Source organism: Equus przewalskii, chromosome 22 (assembly GCF_037783145.1).
Source record: "Equus przewalskii isolate Varuska chromosome 22, EquPr2, whole genome shotgun sequence".
In the NCBI taxonomy this organism is placed as follows: Eukaryota; Metazoa; Chordata; class Mammalia; order Perissodactyla; family Equidae; genus Equus; species Equus przewalskii.
Window position 1 is genome coordinate 9,160,327 of NC_091852.1, and position 12,799 is coordinate 9,173,125.

Sequence of the window (12,799 nt, forward strand, 5' to 3'; positions counted from 1 at the left end):
GATGAATCTTCGGGGGAAATAATAGGCAAGTCAGGCCAAGTTCAACTGACCATTAGGGAAAGCCAGTCTCTAGCGTCAGGTGTGGGGCGTGTCCAGCCTGCAAGACTCCACCTTGAATGTGGGATGTGGGCAGATGTGGGGAGACGGGCGGAGGGATGAGCTGCAGTGCTGGTCTCGAGGGACAGTGACCGCAGACCCAGTTCCTTATGTTTTCATTTGTCCGTGTGTTTGTATATGTTGTGTATGTTAACAACGCGATTAGCCACAAACTTGAAACCAGTGAATGACAGTGCTGGTGTCATGCTTATTAGAGCTAAGATATTCATGTCCTTGGCTTGTGAGCCCCTTGGATTTGCGTTCACAGCTGCATAAACCAGGATACGATGTGCCAAGGGACGAGGACAGTGGGCACAGAGGCAGAGTTGTGAGACTCCCCTATGAGGTGCTTTTCTCCCCTTGGGGGAGAAGTTCTCTTTCTGGATTTCTCTTTTTAGGATTCTCTTTCAAAGTTGAGGTGAGCCCCATTATGTGAGGAATTAATTAACATCAGAGGGTAAAATGAACTTCCCCACTGTCGCCAGGGTCTGGGCTACACAGTCTCAGGCCGCGTGTTAATCTGTTAATCAGTTTGAGAGGACTCGCGGTTCTCACCCGTTAGTGAAGTGATGCTGCCTGAGGCAGGGCTTCTCAAGTGTCTATGATGACAGACTAGTTTTTTCCCAATATGGCAAAGATTGATACTCTTGTTACATACAACACAGATGAATAGGGGAAGACAGATACAAAATGCAAGTCCCAATTTTTTGTTTTTTACAAGAGTCAGCCTTCGTGGACTGACTCCGTTAAGCTGCTGTGTCAAGTTTCTTGACACTGACTCTTGAGGAGTGAGCTCCCCTCACCGCGGACAGCAGCAAGGGTCTGCAGACCACACTTGAACAGCATCAGGCTGAGGCACTTAAAGAAATGGTGACAAGCCAGTATGTCCGGGGGGGGCAGACAAGGTGGTAAAGGTTTTGCAAGTGTCATTCTCTGAGAAATACCAATCGAAATAATATTTGGGTAGGGCGGTCGGATGGCTATTCCTGGCTGTTTTTGAGCAAGAAGTGTGTCAGGCTTTGTGCTGGATGCTGGGCATGCTCCGAGAATGAGAATGCTCATCTTCCCCGCTTTGGGAGGCCTACTGATATGTTGGAAATGTGAAAGGAACAGTAAACACTGGAGTTAAGTTTGTGCTAAGTCCTCAGTACTGTGAAGGCAGAGCAGTGCGTCCTAGGCAGCTGTGTGGAGTGACCAGAATCAGGAAGGAGAGGCTTCCTTTGGGCGAGGCAGATACACTGACAGCTGGAGCATGTGCAGGAAGGAATAAGCCCACAGGGTGGAGCGGGCAGTGAGAGTGGGCTGTTGCAGGTAGAGGGGATGAGGGGGACAGCATGCTCCCGGCGCAAAGAGGGAGCTGGAGGGATTCGCATGCAAACTGGAAGAGTGCCTCCTAAGAGTTTGACAGCCAGCAGAGTTCAGTAGGGGCTCAAGGGACCTCAAAGCACCTCTAGTATATAAATGCTCACCTGTGGCTCAAGTCTCCTACGACAGCCTCACCACGAGGCTCTCTGCCTCTGACCCAGCCTGTCTTAGTGACAGGGACTTGCTGCCTCCCTGAGCAGTCTGTTTTCCCTGGCTGCGTGAAAGCTCTTCCAGCCCTTGAGCAGAGATCTGTCTCCCTGGAACTTTCACCCATCAATCCTGGTTCTTTCCTACCCCTGGAGACCACACAGGGAGCTGCGAATCCATCATCCTCATGACAGCTCTGCAGATACTGGGGACCACCATCTCTCCACGAGGCATCTCTTCTGACTGCGTAGGTCCATTGCTTCAGCCCTGTCTTGTGGGATGTGCTTTCAGATCTCCCCCAGACCCCCATCTGCTCAGTACAGTCTAGATAGTCACCTCCCTCCTGTCCTCTCTTCCACAGATTTCATCCAGACCTGCTGCATAGGCAGAAGGGGGACCTTTTAGGAGCTCACAGCTTAGTGATGGAGAGACAACATTAATCAAGTAATCACAAAAATAAATGTATAGTTATAGCTGAGATAAAAGCTATGGCAGAGAGGAACACTGTTCAGTGAAAGCGTATGATGGGCTGATCCCATCTCGGAGGGTCAAGGAAGGATTCTCTGAAGTGTTTTCTGAGCTGCATTAACCCTGTAGGGGCAGAGCATAAACCTCTAGGTGGGGGAACCAGCATATGCAAAAGCCCTGTGGCCTTACATGTTTTTATCCAAGTGGACTAGAGCAAGATGACTCATTGTCACTATTCTCTACTTGTTTTTGGTGTTAAAATGATCTAAGATCCCAATAGGATTTCCCAACCAGCCTGGTCATTTTCCCTCTCTCCCACACCAGTCTCTCCTAACTTCTCCATCTTTGTTAAGGGCATTATCCCCATTCTCTCTGACATCTGGACGCAAACTTTAGCCTTTGATTCTTCCTCGTTTAACTCCCATTTTTACCCAGTCTTCTTATTTGTTAGAATCCTCACTTGTTTTATATCCACTTTTGTCAATAAGATACTAGATGAGTTTTCCCCCTTTTAAAGTATTTCTCTGATCTGGTCCATTTCTTGCTCAGAGATCTTCAAAAGTTACCTATCAGCTCCTGATGTGGCCTTCAGGGCCCCTCTGGGAATATCACCCCAGCCTGCTTTTCCAGCCTCATGTCCTATGTTCTTTGCATGTTTGCTCTGGCCAATGGGATAATGCCCCACTCCCTGAAGATTCCTCCTCCTCCTCCTCCCCCTCCTCCCTCCTCCTTCCTCCCTCCTCCTTCCTCTTTCTTCTTCTTCCTACCTGGAGCAACTTCCCTTCTCACCAGTCTTCACCTCTTCCGGTGGAAGTATTTTCGGTCCTTCAAAGACCACTTCGGTAGCTGCCTTTTTCGTGAAACCTTCGCTGGTGCCTTCCCATTTGTCATCTCTCTCCAGTAGCACCTAGTAACATCTTGTGACACTTTTCACACTTTGGCCTTGAGTTACAATTGTGTGTCCATGTCATATTGCTATCTGCTTCTTCCCACTAGAATTGGAGCTTCTGAAGTCCCCTTGTCCCCTGGAGCACAGATACCCAGTAAACAAACGTTAGCTGTGTTGACTGGGTGGGCGCGACCCCAGGATTGCGTAAGACCCCGTGATTCATCCTTTCCAAAGGAGAGTCAGATTTGCCTTTGCGAGTTAAGGAGTGCTGATTTATAAGTGGTAACCCTGACTGTGTTTCCAAACCCTCGAGGCCAGATTTAATTGGTATTGTTTCGTCAGCTTAACTTGAATTCATTTTTAGTTTTAGGAACTTTACTGCCCTGAGCTTTTTGGTGATCACTGGTGAAAAAAATGCCAAAGTTTAGCCAGGCTGACATCTCCTTGTCGTACTTTACGCCCTCTTCCCCTCGAGCTGTTTTTCTGGCCCTGTAGCACGCTTTTCTTCCCGTAAATACTTGGGGGCTGCGCTCTCCCTGCCTCCTATAGTCGCACCTAGAGGTCAGTAATAACTCAGACTAATAATAGTTTGGCATAAGATTCCAGCTTAGTTCCAGGTGCCTTCACCCTGTGTTTTAATGCTAGACATGTAATTGAGAAATCTCCCACCCACTTGTTTAGTGTTTAAATAAATCTTTAAAGTACCTTTTAGGAGTTGAAGCCTAAAGGGAAAAGAAAGTCTTAACTACATTTGGGGTAAAATTGCCTCTTAGGAAAACACATTTTGCAGCAGTAAATAGGGGCCATCCCGGCTTCCAGCCAAAAGACCTTTCAGTGGCCAGAGCTCCCGCCCACTTTCCCCGGTGCTGATCTTGCCTCTGATTCCTCCCGACCATGTCTAGATTCCACGACTGGTTTACATAGTGGAATTAATTTTGAAAATTTTACTTGCTCTTTTTACTTGCTATGTCATTTGGGTGTTTTTTAATCTATTAAATGCTAAAAGTAACATGCTGGTTTTGTGCCTTATTATCACCATGTGGGTTTTAGTTTAACTTCTGTTTTTCTACCCTTTAATGATCTGTAGCGGATTTCTTGAGATTCTATTGAGGTGCAAGGCCCTTTCTTGTGATGTGAATTATATGCAGCTGCTGGACAGTTGTCCCTCCCTAGTCACCTCTTCAGAAATGACTTTCAGCGTGTCAGATCCAAGTGCAGTTCATATATTTCTTGCATCTGTCCTGCATAGGAGCCTTGGTGCTGCCCCAGCACATTTGCAAATTTGGAAACGTTTAATTGATGGAGCGGGTAGGGTCGAGAACTCAGAATCATAAATGCTGACTTTGGCCAGAGGACCACCTAGTTTGTCAACTAGGCCGTCTCTTCTTGTTTTCTTTGTCTAGTCATTTTCTTTTTCATATCGATTTTAAGAAGTCTGCGTTTGCCTTTTAAAAAACATAAGGGTAGTAATGTATTCAACTAAATAAGGAAACACATCTCCCACCTTAATGCTTGGAAGTCCGCAGCTGTGCAATTTACTTGTTACTGAAGCCCTCCGTTGATGTGGAAGTGCTGTCTTCGAACAGGGTAGGGATTGCACCTTGATCTGCTTATTTGCTGTTTGGGAGGATGCCAAGAGGGCAGACTGTACAAATCCTGAGAAAGAAGTAAAGGACTTTATAGATGTCAGGGGTTAGATGTCCAGACCCTAAAAAATAGTGAAGGTAAAGCTTGTTATATGGCAAAGAAGGAGATTTTACCCTAAGTAGATGTTACATACTTGAGGACCTATTTTTTCCTTGAAATCTTAGAGTGATATGGCTCTGATTTTCTGATGACCCCACATCACATACTGCCCCGCCCCTCCAGCCACCACCTTGACTATACTAGTTTCTGAGGCTCAGAGTATCCTCCAGAATGACAGTGTATATTCTTCTCCTCTATCTTAGAATGAGCCACATGCCCCAGCCCTCAAAGCCTCCTGTGTCCAGGGCTCCATAATGAAGCACACAGAGGATATGGACATGTCCAGTGTTCTCTTTTGTGTAGGGCAGCTTTCTCCATCCTGATGGGCCCGTCATCCCTCTTGGGGTGAGAATGTCAAAGGCAGTGCCGATGAGGAAGCTAAGGTAAAGGTTAGAGCCCCGCTCTGGTAGTTGGCCTGACCTGGACTTGAATCCTGAAGGGGCCAGTTCCCTCTCCTGTATGGCTCCCCTCTCCCTAACTGCAAAGTCAGGGCATGTGAGCTTCCCCTGTGACCTGGGAACCAAAGGTTGAATCTATACTGTGCTTCCGACTTTTCTGGAAGTATTTTCCCATGTCTCTTCATTTACTTCAATAGTCACGTCTATAGGGCATCTTGTAAAAGTAGGGAAATGAGAACAAATAAGTTAGAAATGGTCCCCACATCTTAGTAGTGACCAATGAAACTCTAACCTGTGTCTCCTTGTCTTTTACTTTATTGTGTGCTTTTCGGTGGCCACATGCAGGGTCGGGCTTGTTGCCTTTGACCTGCGGCCACTTCTGCCGCAGCTTGCTCTGGAAGGTTCCCGTGTCCCCTGGGCCCTGCAGCCTTGGGGAAGGGCCGTGGGTTTCACTCCTTTACTGTAGTTGCTTTCCTTGCCTTCTGTTTTGGTCCACATCAGCTCTGTAGCTCCTGCTGCTCCCCTTTGGGAAAGTTGCTTCCATCTTTTAGGGACATTCGGTACTACTGGGAGTTCCTTGGGAAATGTCGGCTGGCCTAACCCTGGAGTCAGAGGACTGTCCACCTTCTTGTAGCTGACTTTCCTCACCAGGGCAGCCTTTCATGCCTCAATTTATATGTGATTAAGTAGCAATAAACAACTTGGGTTGTGTTCAGAATCATTTCCTGAGTGCCAGCTGTGTGCTAGCTGGAGAAGTCATCCCCCTGGCCCTGAAGAACTCTGGAGTGAGAAAAACAGAAACATGCAAGCGAGCAGTAGTCACGGTGTGATGTGTGCCATGGTGGAGATGCATAGGATGAACCAGGACCCCAGGGAGGAGTCATCCTGCCTGGGGAGGTTGTGGCAGGCCCAGGGAGGGAGACGGTGCTATGCTAGGTGGGAGGAAGTAGTTTGTGTGCAGCTTGGAGATGTGGCAGCCTGAGATATTTTAGGGGACTGGCCCATTGTTCCCCGTGTCTGGGAGTTTAAGAAACAGGAAGGTCTCGTGAACCAAGGTTCATCCACACTAAATTGTGAAGCCCTTGGGAGCCCCAAAGAGCTTGAAGAGCAAATGAAGGTTTTGACAAGATCGGATTTTTTTTGATACCTGTTAATACAGCAAGAAATTCCATATCGAGAGTGCCAGGCCCTCCCGTAGCCGGGTCTTGACCACAGCCCTTGTCTTCAGGGTCCGTGGTTCATTACTGTTTACTGGATCCTGCCATGGCCGTTCTGGTCTATTTCCAGCAAATCAACAACTGTGTAAGTGCCTGTTTTCCTTCGGCCACAGAACACAGCATAGTTTTATTAACAGGAGCCAGTCTGCTAGGGAAGACGACCTGCTTCCCCGGAACGCAGTCTTGTTTTCCAGCTCGTAGTCCCAATGGGGACTCTCCTTCGAGTTCCTTTGCCTCTGCTGTGTGCCCAATATATGAAGAGTCCCCTGCACAGATGTTTGATTCCCTTCAGTTTTTACATCTGTGATGTCTAGTGGACTTGATTCTTTTCAGTTCTACAACAAGATTTCAGAATTAGACCCTGCTCTGCAGCTGCCTGATGCAGAAAGCTGGCTGCGGCAGGGCTCAGTTCTCTGAGGCATCCTTGGATGTGGGTGGGGGGCCCCAGCAGTGTGGCCCCAGGCACTGCTACTTTCTGCCCCATGGGTGCCATGGTCCTATCCAGACATCCTCTTCTGCTCTTTGCTGAGTGTGGTCTTCCCCATCTCCTGTTAGGATTTGCAAATTTTCCTGATTTTCCTTGCCTGCTCCTTGCCCTGGGGTTTCCTGACTTCCACCCCACACCTTTGTCTCTTTCCACATTCCTAGCCCTCATCCTTGTCCCCTGGTTGAGATAAGTGCCCTTGATTCAACTGATCCTCACTTTCCTCTTTTGAAGTCAGGGTGTTTAATGTTGATGCTGTCATTTCCTGAAGGCCCCTGCAGGTGTCGAGCATGGTATCTCTTCTAATTCTTACAACACGCCCTATGATGCTAATATTTTATTATTATTTCTATCCTGTGGCTCAGAAAACGGACACACCATAGGCTGCAGGTAGTTAGGCCAGTGAGGAAGACCAGTTAGTGAGCCCGGCCAGGGGGACCTCTGCATCTCAGGTCCATTAACACCAGAGTCTGCGCTCTCAGCCTGGCTGTGGCCCTAGTCTGCTGTGTTCTTTGGTCAGGAGCTCTCCTCTCCATTTTTTCTTGAATAAATAAATTTAAGCTTTTAAAATTGATATGCACATATGGAAAAGTACACGAATTGTGTGTATAGCTCAGTGACTTTCACCAAGAGCACCCACGAAGCCCACTTGTGTCCCTTCTAGTTGTTGAGGGTCCCCCCACTCCCACTTCTGATGCTGTAGATGAATTCTGCAATATGCTTGAACTTCTCTAAATCCATTCCTTCCGTTTGCATTCTTTTGTGGCTGGCCTCTCTCTGAATACAGACTTGAGAGAGATTTGTTAGTGCTCAGCTGTCTGTTTATGAACTCACCTTCCTGGTTGAGATAAACTCACCTGTCCAGGTTCCTCAATCACTAGAGAAGGCACGTTTCCTTCTGAGATCTCTGTAACGTCCGTCCGATGCGCCATCTCTGTGGCCTCTTCTCAGAGACATTTCCTGCTCTTCCTGTAGGTGAATGACTGCTTCCAGACTCTCGTTCGTTCCCCGGGTTTTCCCTCCGGTTGATGCCTCTTTGAGACCCGTCGGCCCTTTGTGCCACCCTGGTTTGTTCGTTTCATCAGGCTCTCCAGCACAGCGGGCAGCCCTGGCCTCCTTCAGGCCCCCTGTGACTGATGTATTAACATCCATATGGGTTTCCCCCGGGACAGACGAATGTTCACAGCTTCTGGCAGCAGTTTGCTGCACAGTGAATCAATTTTAAATTGCCTCAGTATGATGATCACAGACCTCCTGTGTGGTTTAAAGAAGAGGACACCTGGGAGAGAGGTGGGTGTCTTCCAGAGACGTGCATACAGCTCTCTGTCTGTACTTTGTGCATCTATTTTAATCTGGAACATTTAACTCTAGAATAAGCTGGGTTCCAACTGAAGCAAGATGAAATTTTCTTCCCCTAAAAATCCAGAACTGCTAAGAGGGTGCCTGATGGAAACTTTGCCCACCTCGATTTATGGCAGCCTGAGAGAAACCAATGTTCCCATGTGCCGTTATTCTCACGGCACAGAAGGCTTTGAGAGGCAGGTTCTTTCCCCGCGTCAGCCACCGTTCTTACAAAATATAGTCAATTCGATTGTTTTATTTTATAAAAGCTCACTGGTCATTTCTCCAGCTTCACCTGGCTGTTCGTTTGTTATTGTCAGACCCAGGTCATAGTGCCCGATACGTGGGTCACATAACTTGCTACTGGACCTTGAAGAATTCTCCCAGAATGTGAATAGACCAGTTCTTGTGGTCTTAATCTTCAAGGGCAATAAAAGGGCTATTTGATTCCAACTCCAGATTTCCTATAATCGATGGCATAGGTTCAGTTAACTGTCATGTGCGTATACTGAAGTATCATGTAGGCTGATGCATTACTACTGTTGGATAAAAAAATAGGAGGTTTAGTGGTTTAGTGACTGAAGGGCTTTGAGCTGTAGTTGTTTTATATGCATATTAATTTCCCAGGACATTCTGTGTGGCTCCCATTATGTGTGCTCAATTATTCAAATTAAGAGTAACATTAAGGATTTGGGCCAAATAGCCATTTAATATTAGTTATTGGAACCAATTTGCCAGGAGATAACAGATATCTAAGATTGTGTCCTTTGGTAGGGAAAGGGGAAGTTCTATTAAAAGTCTTCATGTATTTGATATTTTGCTTTTATAGAGGGAAGATTGTAGCATATATTTTGTTTTGAAGTTTAAGGAAGTAAGTGGGTTTTATATGCAGGCTAGTAAAAACCTGATATCTTGTATTAGTTTTCAATTTTGTGCTTGCTGTTGTTTTGTAAAATTTTAGTTAGGATTAAAATGAAAATGTAAGTTCTGTATTAATACCCATGGTTTTTAGATCTGTAAAGGGACTAATTAATCATTAGAGAAAAACCATGCTTTATGATTTTGGTGTAGAAAGAGAGGTATACATGAGGATTAGGTTTGTTTGTATTCAACGGGGGAGGAAAACAATAGCTTAAGTAACATAGAAGTTTATTTCTCTTGCCCATCGCGTTGCCAGGGCCTCTGCATCCTGTCTTTCTCTTCTACTTCCCTCAGCAATTGATTTCTATCTTTAAAGTCACCTCGTGGCCCAGAAGTGCTGCTGGAGCTCCAGTCATCTGCTCATAGTTCAGGAAAGAGCAAGAGAAGAGGGCAGACATGTCCTCCCTCCCCCTTTTTAATTCTTTTTTTTTTTTAATTGATAAACTTATTTTTTAGGGCAGTTTTAGGTTCACAGCAAAATTGAGTAGAAAGTACAGGGAATTTCTGTATCTCCTAGAGTCCCCTTTCTTTTAAGTTAAGAACTTCCTCTAAGTGCCGCTCAGCGGCTTCTGCTTACATCTCACTAGTCAGAATGTGGGCACACCTGGCTAACGGGGGCTGCAGAGCGTCTTTTAGCTGGAGCTTTGCCGCCTTAGATTGAACTCGGGTTCATGGCCAAGGTAGATGGGAGGTTGTTGAGGAGGAACTTGAAATCTCCTTTATAAAGCTGTTTGACGTAAGAGAATCACTTCTATTATTTTTCTCTTGGTTATGCAAAACAGAGTTGAAGTCCAAGCCTTAGTTGGTACATTTAGAAATCTGATTTGTTTGTTAGTGTTGAAATATACTCTTTACTGTATGTAATTATTATGAGTTCTTAAGGGCCTCATCTTAAAGCATGGAAAATAATCATTTTAAATTATACTAAGAAGTCATACAATTATATAAGGTACATGGAAGGAGGTATTTTATGTTCATTTAGTGTTTTATAATGGGATTTGAAAGAATGCTGTATGAAATGGATAAGCACAATTTAAAAATCCTTAAAAACTTAGAGAATACAGTTCAATATAGTATCTTTTGGTATACCCTAGACTTCTGCTATTATTTACTTTAAATTTGTTCCATCAGTAAGTACTTGATATTATATTGATTTCAAAAGGAAATTCTAACAAGAGGTTTCCCTTTTCTTTGTCTTTCTCGTAGCAGAGTGCTGAAGTAAGGACTAACTGCCTTATGATAAATGTTTTTCTGTCTTCTCTCCTGTCCCTCTCTGTTCTGTCTAATCCTCCCCTCTCCAAAAGTGCATACTCCTTCCACGTGACTGCAGACGGTCAGATGCAGCCCGTCCCTTTCCCCCCCGACGCCCTCATTGGACCTGGAATCCCCCGACACGCTCGCCAAATCAACACCCTGAACCACGGGGAGGTGGTGTGTGCAGTGACCATCAGCAACCCCACGAGACACGTGTACACGGGTGGGAAGGGCTGCGTCAAGGTCTGGGACATCAGCCACCCCGGCAACAAGAGCCCCGTCTCTCAGCTCGACTGTCTGGTGAGTGAACAGGAACCAGAGCACAAGGGTAATTTCTCCCTGGAGACTCAATAAGGAAATAGCTGTCCAGGCCTGGGTTTTATTCGCATTAGGAGGAAATGGAAGCCCATTCTGTTTCCTGTGTTAGCTATTCAGCTCTCCCGACCCCTCTGCCTTCAGTGTGAAGGTTGCGTTTATTGCTGTTTCAGTGGTTAAATCCCAGAGTTGATGGAGTTCTTTTAAAAACTGTTTTACAGTAGTTTACAGAAGCTGTCCTTGTTTGAATGTGTATTCAACAGGGTGTTCCCATTTAATGGATGGAAGCGCAACCAGCCCTGGACTCTGAGCCCTGGCACCCACTCAACTTTTAATTTCCCTACAGCCTTTGGATAAATATTGAAGAGTAAACATTTGATAAGGTGGCATTAAAACCCTTCTGAACAGGGTCTGTGTTTTCAGGGAGACCTGGGAGGGCTGGCTGGGCTTTATTACCTTGACGTCACGAAAGGGTTACTAGATTGCAGGGCAGGGACCCAGGGCAGCCGTAGCCACGCAGGAGCCCTGAGAGGCACCGCATCTGCCCTCACCCGTGGGGTGAGAATGCCATTGCGCATGTCTCGGGACCGGGGAACACGTCGAGACATGTTCCGACCTCTGAGCTGTCACCCCAGGACTTACAGACCACATACCGGTGGTTTAAGCAGACTCAGGGCTCCTCGGCCCCCAGTATGGTGTCCGCCTGCACTCTCCTGTCACAGGTGGTGCAGTTCACATGCCTGGCACATGGTGAGGGTTCGGGAGGGAGTGTTTCCAAAAAGAAGGGTGGCAGTATTTTTGAGGCACAGAGGCTTTCTTGCAGGGTAGTTGTTGGTTTATTTCTTTACTCACATAATTTTAAAATATCTCCATGAATGAAAACTTAAACATAGTTAAACATACTTAAACAGGTCAGCGTTCTGTAGTAATAGGAGTATTTTGTCACACTCATTACAGGCTTAAAGTTTCTCTATTGTTTGAAAAATAGGCTGTGGTTAAAGCATCGTAAAGCTTCGGCTGTATCTGTTTGGGTTGAAGGATAGCAGTTCTTTCTTTCGAAGAGGAGAGTCATTTTAGGTCCTCCCATTTCAGATCCCACCTCCCTTTTTAATACATGTTGATTGATGGAGAGATGCCTTCTGTTATCAGTTTCTTTGCCCTTTGGATTGAGAGGCTTGAGTATGACAGCCGTGTTGTTATAACTTGAGAAAGCAGCTCTGTTAAGTTTTTGGACAAGGATCCATCTGGCGAATGAAAACAAGCTTTACATAGAGAGTTAAGAGTAACGAAAACTTAGGCAGCAGGTCTGCAGTTTCCAAATTGTAAATAATGGAGGGTGATGAGGTCAAAGATTCATAAAGTAGCTTTCCAAAGTGGTTTCTTCATAGAGAAGTACGTGTGCCTCTACCTCACATCTCCTGATTGTTTCACTTGTCTACTCAGCAAGAGATGGGACATCAGGAACAGTTCTATCAAAGCGTTAGTGCGTGCCTGAGCAACCCTATGAGTTTGTTTTGTTTACAAAACAATCAGATCCCAATCTTCACTACTGAACTCTTGCTTTGCTAGTGTCTGTGAAATGCCACTTTTCAAGTCAAAAACCAAGATAGCAGTTAGAGAACACGGCATCCTTACTGCTCAGTAATACATTATAGCAATTGAATTATGTTTATTTCACAGAATAGAGATAACTACATCCGTTCCTGCAAATTGCTCCCTGATGGCTGCACTCTCATAGTGGGAGGCGAAGCCAGTACCCTGTCCATTTGGGACCTGGCGGCTCCGACCCCGCGCATCAAGGCAGAGCTGACGTCCTCGGCCCCCGCCTGCTACGCCCTGGCCATCAGCCCCGACTCCAAGGTCTGCTTCTCGTGCTGCAGCGACGGCAACATCGCTGTGTGGGACCTGCACAACCAGACGCTGGTGAGGTGAGCACAGATGGTTTCCTTAGGGGGGGTTCCCTCCTTGATTACCTGTGCCAGAAGGCCTCATCTCACCCCTGCTTTTCTGGCTGCCCCCAGTCCCTCAGTGCACCCATTAAGAGCCTGTTGTATGCCAGGCATGGAGCTTGGTGTTGGGAGTGCAAAGACAAAACGGGGTCGCTGCCCTTGGGGGTCTTGTAGTCATGCTGCTGTGCTTGGATGTCACCAGGCTTTAT

The 12,799-nt window shown here is 46.3% G+C and overlaps 1 protein-coding gene across 5 annotated transcripts in view; it reads left to right on the forward strand.

The window, feature by feature from the left end:
- Positions 1 to 12,799, forward strand: part of LOC103555370 (transducin-like enhancer protein 1) — an 83,456-nt gene that overhangs the window by 64,467 nt on the left and 6,190 nt on the right. For all 5 annotated transcript variants that reach the window (XM_070590872.1, XM_070590870.1, XM_070590871.1 and 2 more), the window contains 2 exons: positions 10,377 to 10,626; positions 12,322 to 12,569. In XM_070590872.1, coding sequence (XP_070446973.1) covers positions 10,377 to 10,626; positions 12,322 to 12,569 — 498 coding nt within the window. The remainder of the gene's footprint in view (positions 1 to 10,376; positions 10,627 to 12,321; positions 12,570 to 12,799) is intronic.